The following is a 13824-nucleotide window of genomic DNA, read 5'->3' on the forward strand; positions in this document are numbered from 1 at the left end:
TGCATGCTAGTCAAAATCTCTTACTGTAATCTTAAAGTGGTATAGCGTAAATAATCTACACAGATTATTACAGGTTAATCTTGCGTTTCGAATATATTTATTGAATAAAATATAATACTGCATAATAGTGGTGATGAAATCTTTCGATAATGGAAATCCTATTGGATAAATCCTATTGCAATTTGTCGATTATAATTGTCGAATATAATTGCTAGAGGATACGATCATTCCATGCCAAGGTGGAAGGTTTACATACATGGTAAGCGGTTTATATCTGAAAAAGAAAGTATATGATTTGAAATTAATAAACTTTCATTTTCCACAAGTGTTAATGTTGTAGAGAAAAAATTATTACCTATTCGAATGATATGCATCGACTTCGACATATGTATATTTATACAATGTCATATGTTCTTTCAAGTTTACGAGAAGGTTTATCACTCGAGAGAAACTCATAAAGAAAGTCACTGTCTCTCCATGTACTTCTCGGCTGACAGCTAAAAATTCACAGTTGTAACAATAATCCGTCTTGAGTTTCACCACCTTTATTTTCAATGATCCTTCCTGTAAAGCGGGCGAAGAATTGCGCAATTGAATCAAAGATCGATAAGCCTTATAAAGAGACTGTCCTCTGGAGTTTTTTTGTTTTTCCAAATTTAATACTTTATAATTTTCATGTATAGGAAGCCACGTTCGATTAGTTCCGCTGAATCCTATCAACCAATAAGTTAATTTTTTATATGATAATTTAAGATAAAATCGAGAAACATTTAGCGATTATTTGCCTATTTACCGGCATTTGTACTATTGTCCCATTGTAAAGGTGTGCGATTCGGATCGCGAGATCGACTTCGATATTTATCCTTTCCGGCATTACAAGCTTGCGGATCTTGCGTATCCTCCCAAGATATATCACTCTTATCAACCATTCCAATTTCTTCTCCGTAATAAGTTACGGCAACACCAGGCAAGATCATTGGTAGCATCATCATTTGCAATTCCCTTTTTGGATATCGTGACGCGGTACGACTTCGATCGTGATTTCCTAACTGAAAATAATAAATTCTAATAATGAAATAATTGTTAACAACCATTAATAAAAACTAATTTATCAAAGACCGACTACTTACCACCCAATTGGCACTTGCAGTGCTTGGAGTTTGTGCCATCCACGCCTCAATGATCCTCTTAAAATCTGATGCAGTCGAATTATGATTCACATCGGTGATCAGTTTGAAGTTGAATGGTATGTGAGAGCCGTACTGATAATATTTCGTAGTATTTTCTAGAGAAGTGTAAGCTTCGGTCATCATCACCTAAAGAACACAAGAACAGCGATCAACATATTGAAAACAATTGTGATGGTTTCTTGTAAGAATCGATACCTTCTCATCCTCGTTATTGGCATCGGAATAATCATCAAGAACCTTCCTCCAGCTTTTTACGAGTTCATAGGTTCGTGGATCGTCTTTGGTATAAATATGGTCTAAATAAGTGTAATCACGATTGGTAGCATTTGCATCGGAACTTCTGGGTTCATCACGAAAATGATCGCTCTCGAAGAGATGCGGAACGGCGTCTATTCGAAAACCATCTACGCCTTTACGTAGCCAAAATCGCATAACGTCCTTCAGAATACAAAATCATGAAACTCAAAAAATCCAATTGGAGATGCATCTATTGATTCAATAATCACACTAACTTCCATTTCAGCTCGCACTACTGGATTACTGTAATTTAAGTCAGGTTGTCTGTACTCGAATTGATGGAAATACCATTCCTTCAACGTTGCATTGTACGTCCAGGCAGGACCACTGAACACACTGATCCAATTGTTCGGTGGTGTCACACCATCATCCTTTCGTCCCTTCTTCCAAATATAATAGTCCTTATATTTCTTCTCCCCTGCGAGAAACTTTTGAAACCACTCGTGCTTGTCGGATGTATGATTTGGTACGAGATCAAGAATTACCTGAGAAATAATAGCAAAATTGCGATCTAAGAAACTGCTATGAAACAGATTTAAAAAAGTTGGTCAAAACAATTAGAAAAAGAAATCGCCTCACTTTTAATCCATGTCGTTTCGATTGTGCCATCAATGTCTCAAAATCCTCCATCGTACCAAACTCTGGATGTATGGCTTTGAAGTCTGATATATCGTAACCAAAATCAACCATTGGACTAGCATAAATAGGTGAAAGCCATATTCCTCGAACTCCAGCGTCGACGAAATGTTCCAATTTCGATGAAATACCTTATTTATTAGGAGCACAATAATATTAAAAAAATCATGTTATTTGAGATTTCAACGAGAAACCTGTAATGTTTCTTACCTTTTAGATCACCGACTCCATCATCATTCGAATCCATAAAACTCCGTGGATAGATTTGATAGAATACTGCGTTTTTCCACCATCCTTTGTTCTTGATCTCGCCATGGACGAGACCAATAAAGAGCAATAAGGAAATAAAGCTAAACGCGCGGAACATCTTCTCGTCCGTTCGTGTCTTTCATATAAAATCCGATGATATTTCATATAAATATTAAAGACTAGAAATTTATGATACGTTATCTCACTAAGTTTACTCTGTCAATAAGATTTCAATATTTTTTAATTGATACGTGCTGCATTTTATCAAAACAAGAATCGAAGTATATAATTATTTGAAGATGAAAGTTAAATTTTTCTATCAGATAATAAAACTTACTATTATATATGTGGATCAATGGTTATCTGAATACTAGTAAATATCGCAAGAAAAGAAGAATTTTAAAAAATCATCGATATTATCTCATATTTTATCTATCCTTGATTAAAAGAATCTTGATAATTTTCTTAAACATCACGTTATAAATGCTTATCACTTTCCTATTATCTGTAATGTTAGATTTAAATCAAAGTATCTGAATCATTTTTATTTTTAATATCCATTTATATAATTTAGCAAAATTTGATACAAATATATATGGAATGAATTTAATCATAAATGTTTTAAACAGATCTTCGTTGCTCCAGTGTAACTTGATTGTCCTGTACTAAGATGTAGCTATTCTTATTAGACGAAAAATGGACTACGATGGATAGAATACGATTTATAGTAATGTAAAAACTAAAGTATGAGCTTAATTATTTAAAGATAAATAAAGATATAATTACTCTTAGAAAAAAATTTAGATACGGAAATTATTAGGAATTGGAGCTAATGGAATATGGAGCGATTGATAGACTGATTTCTACTAGAGAACTTATATATCGGGGTGTGAGACACTACGAAAGAAACAAATAGTAGGGGCGTGTTACAATTAATAGTGATATATTGTCTTGAGAAAGATCTAGTTATATGAGCAAACAACAACAATTATTGATATATAATAGTTGTTGCGTACAATAACTCCGACTCTAATCTCTTTCTTTAACCTTAAGATGGGGTGGAATGAATCATCACGCAGGTTCACTGCTGGCTTTGGATTTTGAATGTAGTTGTTATTAAATGAAGTATAATAGTGGATAATAGTGGTGATGGAAGTTTCCATTGTTGTAACAGTCCAATTATCCGTAAGTGTCTGAGTCTCATCCAGTTAGCATAGACATGAATTCTCTGTAAATGATATATCTCACCTGGTACAATGGATCTTAGAGTCTAGTCATCGTCAATCTGTAATACTCCGTAAATAGAAATCTCAATGTGATGAGTCCTAAATCGGTATATCGAAACTAATTGTAAATCATTTAACGTAAGTATTACCAGTCGAATGAATATATATTTTAAGGCGTTTCGATAATCATTTGTTTTTAATTTTAACGAAACATTAAAATACTCAAAAAAATAGATTCATTTTTCCATTATAAAGTCAAAAGAATATTAGATAAAATTGCATCAATAAGATTGTTCTTATTTATTTAAAATCTTGCATTACATTTCTAAATTTTACTACAATTTTTATATTATGAATCTAATTGCTAGATGATAACACAATTCCTTCCCAATGACCAATATATATAAATTCGTAAAATGGTTTATACCTGCAAATATAAGATTAAAGAAATATAAGATTAAAAATTAATATATTTTCGTTTTCAACGAGTGACAATGGTCTAAAGTAAAAATTACTGCTTGTTTAATTACCTCTCTGTATGATGGTCATCAACTTCAACGTATATATTGTTGTAAATAGTCATGAGTTCCCTCAAGTTCACGCGAAGTTTTACCACTGGAGAAAAACTCATTACGAGAGCTACTGTCTCTCCAGGAACTTCTCGACTCACAACTAATACTTCGCAATTGTAACAATAATCTGTATTGAGTTTCACAACCTTCAATTTCAATGTACCTTGCTGAAGAGCTACTGATGTTTTGCGCAATCGAATCAACGATCGATACATCTTATAAAGTGACTGTCGTGTCGTATTTTTTTGATTTTCCAAATTCAATAATTTATAATTTTCATGAATCGGAAGCCACGTTCGATTACCGTTACTGAATCCTACAGACCCATAAATTTATAATATCTTTTCATATGTTACAGTTAAAAAATACTGAAATTTTAAGTTCCGACTGGTCTTCTTACCCGCATTTTTACTACCGTCCCATTGGAAAGGTGTGCGATATGGATCACGAGATCGACTTTGATATTTTTCCTTTCCGGCGTTACAAGCTTGCGGATCCTGTGTATCCTCCCACGATATGTCACTCTTATCAACCATTCCAATTTCTTCTCCGTAATAAGTTACGGCAACACCAGGCAAGATCATTGGTAACATAGCCATTTGAAATTCCCTTTTTGGATAACGTGACGCGGTACGACTTCGATCGTGATTTCCTAACTGAAAATAATGAATTCTAATAATGAAATAATTGTTAACAATCATTAATAAAAAATTATTTATCAAAGACTGACGACTTACCACCCAATTGGCACTTCCAGTGCTTGGAGTTTGTGCCATCCATGCCTCGATGATACTTTTAAAATCTGACGCAGTCGAATTATGATTCACATCGGTGATCAGTTTGAAATTGAATGGTATGTGAGAGCCGTAATGATAATATTTCGTAGTATTTTCTAGAGAAGTATAAGCTTCGGTCATCACCACCTAAAGAACACAAGAACAGCGATCAACATATTGAAAGAAATTGTAATGGTTTCTCGTAGAATCGATACCTTCTCATCCTCGTTATTGGCATCGGAATAATCATCAATAACCTTCCTCCAGCTTTTTACGAGTTCATAGGTACGTGGATCGTCTTTGGTATAAATATGGTCTAAATAAGTGTAATCACGATTGGTAGCACTTGAATCAGAACTTCTGGGTTCATCACGGAGATCTTCTCTTTCGAAAAGATGAGGAACTGCATCTATTCGAAAACCATCTATGCCTTTACGTAACCAAAATCGAATGACATCCTGAAAAATATAAAATCATGTAATTGGACAAATTCAATTGAAGATGCATCTTTCAATTCGATAATTTCACTAACTTCCATCTCTGCTTGCACTTCTTTATTACTGTAATTTAAGTCAGGTTGTCTGTACTCGAATTGATGGAAATACCATTCCTTCAAAGTTGCATTGTAAGTCCACGCAGGACCACTGAACACGCTTATCCAATTGTTTGGTGGTGTAACTCCATCATCCTTTCGTCCTTTTCTCCAAATATAATAATCTTTATATTTTTTCTCCCCAGCAAGGTACTTTTGGAACCACTCGTGCTTATCAGATGTATGATTTGGTACGAGATCGAGAATTACCTGCGAAATATAATCAAAGTTGTGATCATTAAAACAGCCGTCGAGCAATAGATTTGAAAGAATTTATGAAAAAAATTGGAGACAAAGATCGCCTCACTTTTATTCCAAGTCGTTTCGATTTTTCTACCAATGCTTCGAAATCCTCCATCGTACCAAACTCTGGGTGTATAGCTTTGAAATCTGATATATCGTAACCAAAATCAACCATTGGACTCGCATAAATAGGTGAAAGCCATATTCCTTGAACTCCAGCGTCAACGAAATGTTCCAATTTCGATGTAATACCTTTTTTGTTACCAGCGCATTAGTATTACGCAAGTGAAATTATTAGAGATTTCAACAACAAGCTGGAAACACGGCTCTTACCTTTTAGATCACCGACTCCATCGTCATTCGAATCCATAAAACTCCGTGGATAGATTTGATAGAATACTGCGTTCTTCCACCATCCTTTGTTTTTGATCTCGCCGTAAACTAAATTAGTTGCGAACAAGAAGGAACAAAAGCAAACTGCACGAAACATCGTTGCGACTACTATGCACTATCGTCTATAATACTTCATATAAGTATACTCTTGAAATATAAAAATTTGTAATACGTTATCTCACTAAGTTTACACTATCAAAAGATGTGATTACTTTTTAAAAGATGCAAGCTGTATTTTATCAAGATATAAAATTTTCCTTAAAATATATAACAACAAATACTTATAATAAGAATATTCATTCTTTTATATAAGAAAACTTATATAAAACTTATAGGCTTACTAACTTTCTTTAATATTAGCAGAATTAGTAAGAAAGAAACAATTTTCAAAAATCTTCAGTTGTTTTATAGGAAAACTTATCGTTTTCTTATTAAAATAATCTTGATAATATTCGTCAACAACTCTTTATAGATACTTATCATTTTATTATTATCTGTATCATAAGAATTCAATCAAAGTACCTCACTTCATTTCTTTTCCACAGAACGTTTATGCTTGAATGCTGTCGTATTCGGTTAGAATATTTTGAACCATAAATGGTTCAAATAGTTTTTAAAGATAACTTTACAACAATTGCTCTACATAAAAAAATAGTGTAGATTTTTGCAAGATAGATGACATTATAATGTGAAGCAAATCGATAATAAATCGTGTATTTTTATTTCTTAATAATGGCATTGAAATGTAGATATAGGAGAGGAAAGTTTTTAAAAGTCATTAGTATTACCAAAGATAACAGAAAATTTTTATAATACAATAATATTAATCATGTTTATTACAATTATTTAAAACTAAGAATGTAGTTGTATTAATTAGTTTACTTAGTTTTTAACAAAGTTTTTAACAAATATTAAGGATAATATGATAAAATATTCTATATATAACCAATTCTACATATTTCTTCTATACCGAAGACTATACTGAAATATTTCTGTAGACGATGAACTTTAAATAGAAATAGACTGAAGATTTATTTTTATATTAAAAAGAAGAAACCTTGTACATTTATTTCATTCCAATTCTTTAATTTTATTCTTCTTTACGAGCAAAAGAAATAGTATATATTGCAAAAGATTTTATCAATAAGGACCAAACAATAAAAATATTGATTCAATAATATATTAAAAAAATAGGACTTGGAATATATTCATTATGTCAGAACAACGGATAAAAAATGTGTAAATAAAAATTATAAAATTTTCTTTAGAGATCAAATTTCTATCCTAAAAGTGTTACACTTAAATAGATAAATTTTTTTTTAGTCTAGGTAAAAACAATATTATGAAAGACTAAGTCATTGGAATGATCCATATTTATGCAAAATTATCGCACATATCTTCAAATCCTATTACTATTTGACAACATAAAATCTAATTACTAGACGATATGACATATCCAGCCCAAGGATTAATATATATAACGTTGGAATCAAATTTATATCTGAAAAAAAATATATATGATTAGGAATTCATTCATTTTGAATCCCAACGAGTCCTAAATGTCAAATGTAAAAATTATTGCTTAATTAATTACCTCTTCGTAAAATAGGCATCAACTTCAATGAATGTATTATTATAAAGAATCATAACATCTTTCAAATTTACGGGAAGTTGTATAGCTGTAGAAAAACTCATTAGGAGAGACACTGTCTCTCCAGGTATTTCTCGATTGATAACTAATAATTCGCAGTTGTAACAATAATCCGTGTAGAATTTCAACACCTTCATTTTCAAATCACCTTGTTGAAGAGCACGCGATGTTTTCCGTAATCGAATTAAAGATCGATACATTTTATAAACTGTTTGTTGTGAAGAATTAGTTTGATCTAACAAATTCAATACTTTATAATTTTCATGAACCGGAAGCCACGTTTGATTACCGTTGCTAAATCCTATTGACCAATAAATTCGTTAAACCCTTATATGTAATATTTTTTTAAATAAAGAAAAGTTTGTAGTATTCATCTATCTACTCACCTGCATTTCTAACATAGCTCCATTGGAAAGGTGTGCGATTCGGATCGCGAGATCGACTTCGATATTTATCCTTCCCGGCGTTACAAGCTTGCGGATCTTGTGTGTCTTCCCACGAAATATCACTCTTATCAACCATTCCAATTTCTTCTCCGTAATAAGTCACGGCAACACCAGGCAAAATCATTGGCAGCATAGTCATTTGAAATTCCCTTTTTGGATAACGTGACGCGGTACGACTACGATCGTGATTTCCCAACTAAAACAAATTATTTTAAATTATGAAATAAATACTAACAACCATCAATGATCATTAATATAACGGAGATAGATAACTTACCACCCAATTAGCACTTCCATTCTTTGGAGTTTTAGCTATCCATGCCTCAATGATCCTCTTAAAATCGGATGCGCTCGAATTATGATTAACATCGGTGATCAATTTGAAATTAAATGGTATGTGAGCACCATACTGATAATATTTCGTAGTATTTTCTAGAGAAGTATAAGCTTCGGTCATCATCACCTAAAGAACACAAGAACAGCGATTAACATATTGAAAGAAATTGTAATGATTTCTCGTAAGAATCAATACCTTCTCATCCTCGTTATTGGCATCGGAATGATCATCAAGAATCTTTCTCCAGCTTTTTACAAGTTCATAGGTTCGTGGATCGTCTTTGGTATAAATGTGATCCAAATAAGTGTAATCACGATCGGTAGCATTTGGATCCGAACTTCTGGGTTCATCACGGAGATCATCGCTTTCGAAAAGATGAGGAACGGCATCTATTCGAAAACCATCTACGCCTTTACGTAACCAAAATCGAATGACATCCTGAAAAATATAAAATCATGTAATTGGACAAATTCAATTGAAGATGCATCTTTCAATTCGATAATTTCACTAACTTCCATCTCTGCTTGCACTTCTTTATTACTGTAATTTAAGTCAGGTTGTCTGTACTCGAATTGATGGAAATACCATTCCTTCAAAGTTGCATTGTAAGTCCACGCAGGACCACTGAACACGCTTATCCAATTGTTTGGTGGTGTAACTCCATCATCCTTTCGTCCTTTTCTCCAAATATAATAATCTTTATATTTTTTCTCCCCAGCAAGGTACTTTTGGAACCACTCGTGCTTATCAGATGTATGATTTGGTACGAGATCGAGAATTACCTGCGAAATATAATCAAAGTTGTGATCATTAAAACAGCCGTCGAGCAATAGATTTGAAAGAATTTATGAAAAAAATTGGAGACAAAGATCGCCTCACTTTTATTCCAAGTCGTTTCGATTTTTCTACCAATGCTTCGAAATCCTCCATCGTACCAAACTCTGGGTGTATAGCTTTGAAATCTGATATATCGTAACCAAAATCAACCATTGGACTCGCATAAATAGGTGAAAGCCATATTCCTTGAACTCCAGCGTCAACGAAATGTTCCAATTTCGATGTAATACCTTTTTTGTTACCAGCGCATTAGTATTACGCAAGTGAAATTATTAGAGATTTCAACAACAAGCTGGAAACACGGCTCTTACCTTTTAGATCACCGACTCCATCGTCATTCGAATCCATAAAACTCCGTGGATAAATTTGATAGAATACGGCGTTCTTCCACCATCCTTTATTTTTGATCTCGCCATGGACGAGACCAGTAGCGAGTAAAAGGGAACAAAAACAAACTGCACGAAACATTTTCGAATCTGTTATTGCCAATGATATTCCGTATATATATTTTCCTGAAATATAAAAATTTATGGTACGTTATCTCGCTATGTTTGCACTAGCGATAAGAGTCCATTAATTTCTTATTAATGCGTGTCGCAATTGATCAGGAAAAATATTGGAATAATATTTATTTCAAAAGAATGAATTCCATTTTTTTATATAACATAAGAAAATCTACTATCACTGATATAGATTGATACTTTATTGATTCCTAGTGGAAATGGAAAGAAAGAAGCGTTTTTGAAAAATTATTATTTGTTTCATCGAACATCTTATCTTTCCTTGATTAAATAAATCTTGATAATATTCCTTAACAAAAAATTGGAAATATCCATCGTTTTATTATTATCTATAATATGAAAATAAAATCAAAGTATTCGAATCATTTTATGTTTAAATAACCGAAATTTTTGTGATCTAATTAGAATATTTTTAATCATAAACCATTTAAATATAACATGGTTCTTCAAAATAAACAAACTGTACTGCAGAATAAAATTCCATATAATCTTTTTGAATAAATTATATACTATGGTTAATATAATAACAATTATAAAAATGTAAAAAAGGAAGTAAAAACTAAAAGTATTATTTGTAATACTGAAATAGAGATTATCAGAATGTTACAGTTAATGAAATGAATAGAAATAAAAGAGTGTAAATGAAAACGAAACTGTAAATGGCAACGAATAGTACGTGTCTATTGAAGTTTAGTTCGAATGGATTGACCGTGAGTTTATTATAAAATTGTAATGAAATAAGTAATATAATTATTTGATATTAAACAAGAGATACGAGCTACTTATAAGCGAATATTGTTTAAATATTAGATTACTACACTCCCTATATAATAAAGATTCTTCAAATCAATAGAAAATTATTATAATTATAATTTAATATAATATGGCCATAAGAAATTGTCTTCAATATTTACTTCGCACATTAACATAAAAAATGTGATTAAACACATCCGCTTGCTGTTGTCTGTTCGTATAACGCGATTCTTCACCTGACAACTAACAAAGAGAAAAACTACTTATTTCAATCCCATACCAAAATCTTATCTACCGATTATCTTCATCTACTATACCGACCGTCGGTAACTAGGGAATCTACTATACCGACCGTCGGTAACTAGGGAATCTGCTATACCGGCGGTCGGTAAAACAGATCTACTATACCGACCGTCGGTAACTAGGGAATCTGCTATACCGGCGGTCGGTAAAACAGATCTACTATACCGACCGTCGGTAACTAGGGAATCTGCTATACCGGCGGTCGGTAAAACAGATCTACTATACCGACCGTCGGTAACTAGGGAATCTGCTATACCGGCGGTCGGTAAAACAGATCTACTATACCGACCGTCGGTAACTAGGGAATCTGCTATACCGGCGGTCGGTAAAACAGATCTACTATACCGACCGTCGGTAACTAGGGAATCTGCTATACCGGCGGTCGGTAAAACAGATCTACTATACCGACCGTCGGTAACTAGGGAATCTGCTATACCGGCGGTCGGTAAAACAGATCTACTATACCGACCGTCGGTAACTAGGGAATCTGCTATACCGGCGGTCGGTAAAACAGATCTACTATACCGACCGTCGGTAACTAGGGAATCTGCTATACCGGCGGTCGGTAAAACAGATCTACTATACCGACCGTCGGTAACTAGGGAATCTGCTATACCGGCGGTCGGTAAAACAGATCTACTATACCGACCGTCGGTAACTAGGGAATCTGCTATACCGGCGGTCGGTAAAACAGATCTACTATACCGACCGTCGGTAACTAGGGAATCTGCTATACCGGCGGTCGGTAAAACAGATCTACTATACCGACCGTCGGTAACTAGGGAATCTGCTATACCGGCGGTCGGTAAAACAGATCTACTATACCGACCGTCGGTAACTAGGGAATCTGCTATACCGGCGGTCGGTAAAACAGATCTACTATACCGACCGTCGGTAACTAGGGAATCTGCTATACCGGCGGTCGGTAAAACAGATCTACTATACCGACCGTCGGTAACTAGGGAATCTGCTATACCGGCGGTCGGTAAAACAGATCTACTATACCGACCGTCGGTAACTAGGGAATCTGCTATACCGGCGGTCGGTAAAACAGATCTACTATACCGACCGTCGGTAACTAGGGAATCTGCTATACCGGCGGTCGGTAAAACAGATCTACTATACCGACCGTCGGTAACTAGGGAATCTGCTATACCGGCGGTCGGTAAAACAGATCTACTATACCGACCGTCGGTAACTAGGGAATCTGCTATACCGGCGGTCGGTAAAACAGATCTACTATACCGACCGTCGGTAACTAGGGAATCTGCTATACCGGCGGTCGGTAAAACAGATCTACTATACCGACCGTCGTAACTAGGGAATCTGCTATACCGGCGGTCGGTAAAACAGATCTACTATACCGACCGTCGTAACTAGGGAATCTGCTATACCGGCGGTCGGTAAAACAGATCTACTATACCGACCGTCGTAACTAGGGAATCTGCTATACCGGCGGTCGGTAAAACAGATCTACTATACCGACCGTCGTAACTAGGGAATCTGCTATACCGGCGGTCGGTAAAACAGATCTTCTATACCGACCGTCGGTAACTAGGGAATCTGCTATATAACAGAATCTACGTTAGGTTTATGATGCTTACCTTGTAGATCATCAACTCCATCGTCATTGGAATCCATAAAACTACTTGGATAGATTTGATGAAATACGGGGTCCATTCTTCATCCTGTGATTTTGATCTCGACATCGATGACACTAGTAGCAAGCATGAGGAATCTACGTTAGGTTTATGATGCTTACCTTGTAGATCATCAACTCCATCGTCATTGGAATCCATAAAACTACTTGGATAGATTTGATGAAATACGGGGTCCATTCTTCATCCTGTGATTTTGATCTCGACATCGATGACACTAGTAGCAAGCATGAGGGAACAAAGCCTTATTGCTCAAATCATACTGGCGACTGCTATGTGCTATCGCTGATTATGCTTTGTATAAATATGCTTTCATTATTTAAAGGTTTCTGATACGTTATCTCTCTAATATTTCGCTATTGTCAAGAGATGTTTACTGTGTAAGAGTTAATTATTGAACTTTTTTAAGAAAATAATTCGCATGATACTTTTTCAAAGCAATATTTTTTATAACACTATTCCTTTTGGCTTATGAGGTATCTCACTTATATAAATCGTGTACCTTATTGTACTAGCGGAAATGGTAAAGAAAGACATTATTTAAAAATCTTCAATTGTTTTATCAGTCAACTTATCTTTATCTGTTTAAAAAAATCTTGGTAATATTCCTTAACAACTCGTTGTACATAATTATCTACTAGTTTACCTAATAATTTTACTATTATTAACATAAGAATTCAATAAAAATATTTCATTTTATTCCTTTTCTCGGAAACGGTTCTACTTGAATATGGTCCAATTTGTTTCGAATATTTTTAACCATGAATGGTATAAGTGGTCTGATTATCCAAAAAGTTAGAATGAAATCGATTTCTTCTTTTTTTTGCACTATTATTAACTTTAACGTTTTTGAACTATTTAAATCTTTTCCGGTATTAAAATTCGAAAAATTAATGGGGTTATAGGTGTTTCTAGGTAGAACACTCAGGCAGCTGTGATCGCTGATTCACACAGTTCGACCTATATATACTCTGTGCGCATACCTATTCTATTGTGCCCTTTTGTATGTGTACAGAATTATAAACTTAGTCACCATTTTTTCTGTAATCAGTAATATTGTAAAGTGTAAGACATGCAATAGTGACATGAAGTTTATGGAATCTAGCATACGCGGACTCAATTTTACATTAGCGATTTCGTGTAA

At 34.0% G+C, this 13824-nt stretch overlaps 2 protein-coding genes across 5 annotated transcripts; both read right to left on the reverse strand.

Moving 5' to 3' along the window:
- Positions 1–80: 80 nt before the first annotated feature.
- On the reverse strand, positions 81–6325 carry LOC124427365 (maltase 1-like). 2 transcript variants are annotated; one of them, XM_046970222.1, is made up of 9 exons: positions 6170–6325; positions 2334–2388; positions 2067–2254; positions 1703–1972; positions 1386–1628; positions 1131–1316; positions 794–1049; positions 356–713; positions 81–274 (listed from the first exon to the last, which is right to left on the reverse strand). In XM_046970222.1, the coding sequence occupies exons 1-9, from the start codon at positions 6269–6271 to the stop codon at positions 190–192; spliced, it is 1743 nt and encodes a 580-aa protein (XP_046826178.1). In that variant the 5' UTR covers positions 6272–6325; the 3' UTR covers positions 81–189. The 2 variants fall into 2 exon arrangements, with proteins under 2 accessions (XP_046826178.1, XP_046826179.1); XM_046970223.1 differs by lacking the exons at positions 81–274; positions 356–713; positions 794–1049; ... (3 more) ...; positions 2067–2254; positions 2334–2388 and adding exons at positions 3875–4025; positions 4129–4486; positions 4571–4826; ... (2 more) ...; positions 5479–5748; positions 5846–6033 and having other exon boundaries at positions 6115–6294.
- A 633-nt stretch (positions 6326–6958) lies between these two features.
- LOC124427363 (maltase 1-like) lies at positions 6959–12875 on the reverse strand. Of its 3 annotated transcripts, none has more exons than XM_046970219.1 (9): positions 12785–12875; positions 9757–9957; positions 9488–9675; positions 9121–9390; positions 8804–9046; positions 8549–8734; positions 8212–8467; positions 7769–8126; positions 6959–7675 (listed from the first exon to the last, which is right to left on the reverse strand). In XM_046970219.1, the coding sequence occupies exons 1-9, from the start codon at positions 12858–12860 to the stop codon at positions 7606–7608; spliced, it is 1848 nt and encodes a 615-aa protein (XP_046826175.1). In that variant the 5' UTR covers positions 12861–12875; the 3' UTR covers positions 6959–7605. The 3 variants fall into 3 exon arrangements, with proteins under 3 accessions (XP_046826175.1, XP_046826173.1, XP_046826176.1); XM_046970217.1 differs by lacking the exon at positions 12785–12875 and adding an exon at positions 12627–12732; XM_046970220.1 differs by lacking the exon at positions 12785–12875 and adding an exon at positions 10881–10932.
- Positions 12876–13824: the final 949 nt, after the last annotated feature.

Source organism: Vespa crabro, chromosome 10, assembly GCF_910589235.1.
Source record: "Vespa crabro chromosome 10, iyVesCrab1.2, whole genome shotgun sequence".
Lineage (NCBI taxonomy): Eukaryota > Metazoa > Arthropoda > Insecta > Hymenoptera > Vespidae > Vespa > Vespa crabro.

Excerpts from the sequence above, each read along its gene's own strand:
- LOC124427365 (XM_046970222.1), bottom strand. The coding sequence starts at position 6,271 with ATGTTTCGTGCAGTTTGCTTTTGTTCCTTCTTGTTCGCAACTAATTTA. Across the intron at positions 1,050-1,130 it reads CTGCAAGTGCCAATTGGGTG|TTAGGAAATCACGATCGAAG; the intron begins GTAAGTAGTCGG and ends TATTATTTTCAG. Across the intron at positions 275-355 it reads GATGCATATCATTCGAATAG|ATATAAACCGCTTACCATGT; the intron begins GTAATAATTTTT and ends TTTCTTTTTCAG.
- LOC124427363 (XM_046970219.1), bottom strand. The coding sequence starts at position 12,860 with ATGGACCCCGTATTTCATCAAATCTATCCAAGTAGTTTTATGGATTCC. Across the intron at positions 8,735-8,803 it reads CCAATAACGAGGATGAGAAG|GTGATGATGACCGAAGCTTA; the intron begins GTATTGATTCTT and ends TGTGTTCTTTAG. Across the intron at positions 8,468-8,548 it reads ATGGAAGTGCTAATTGGGTG|TTGGGAAATCACGATCGTAG; the intron begins GTAAGTTATCTA and ends AATTTGTTTTAG.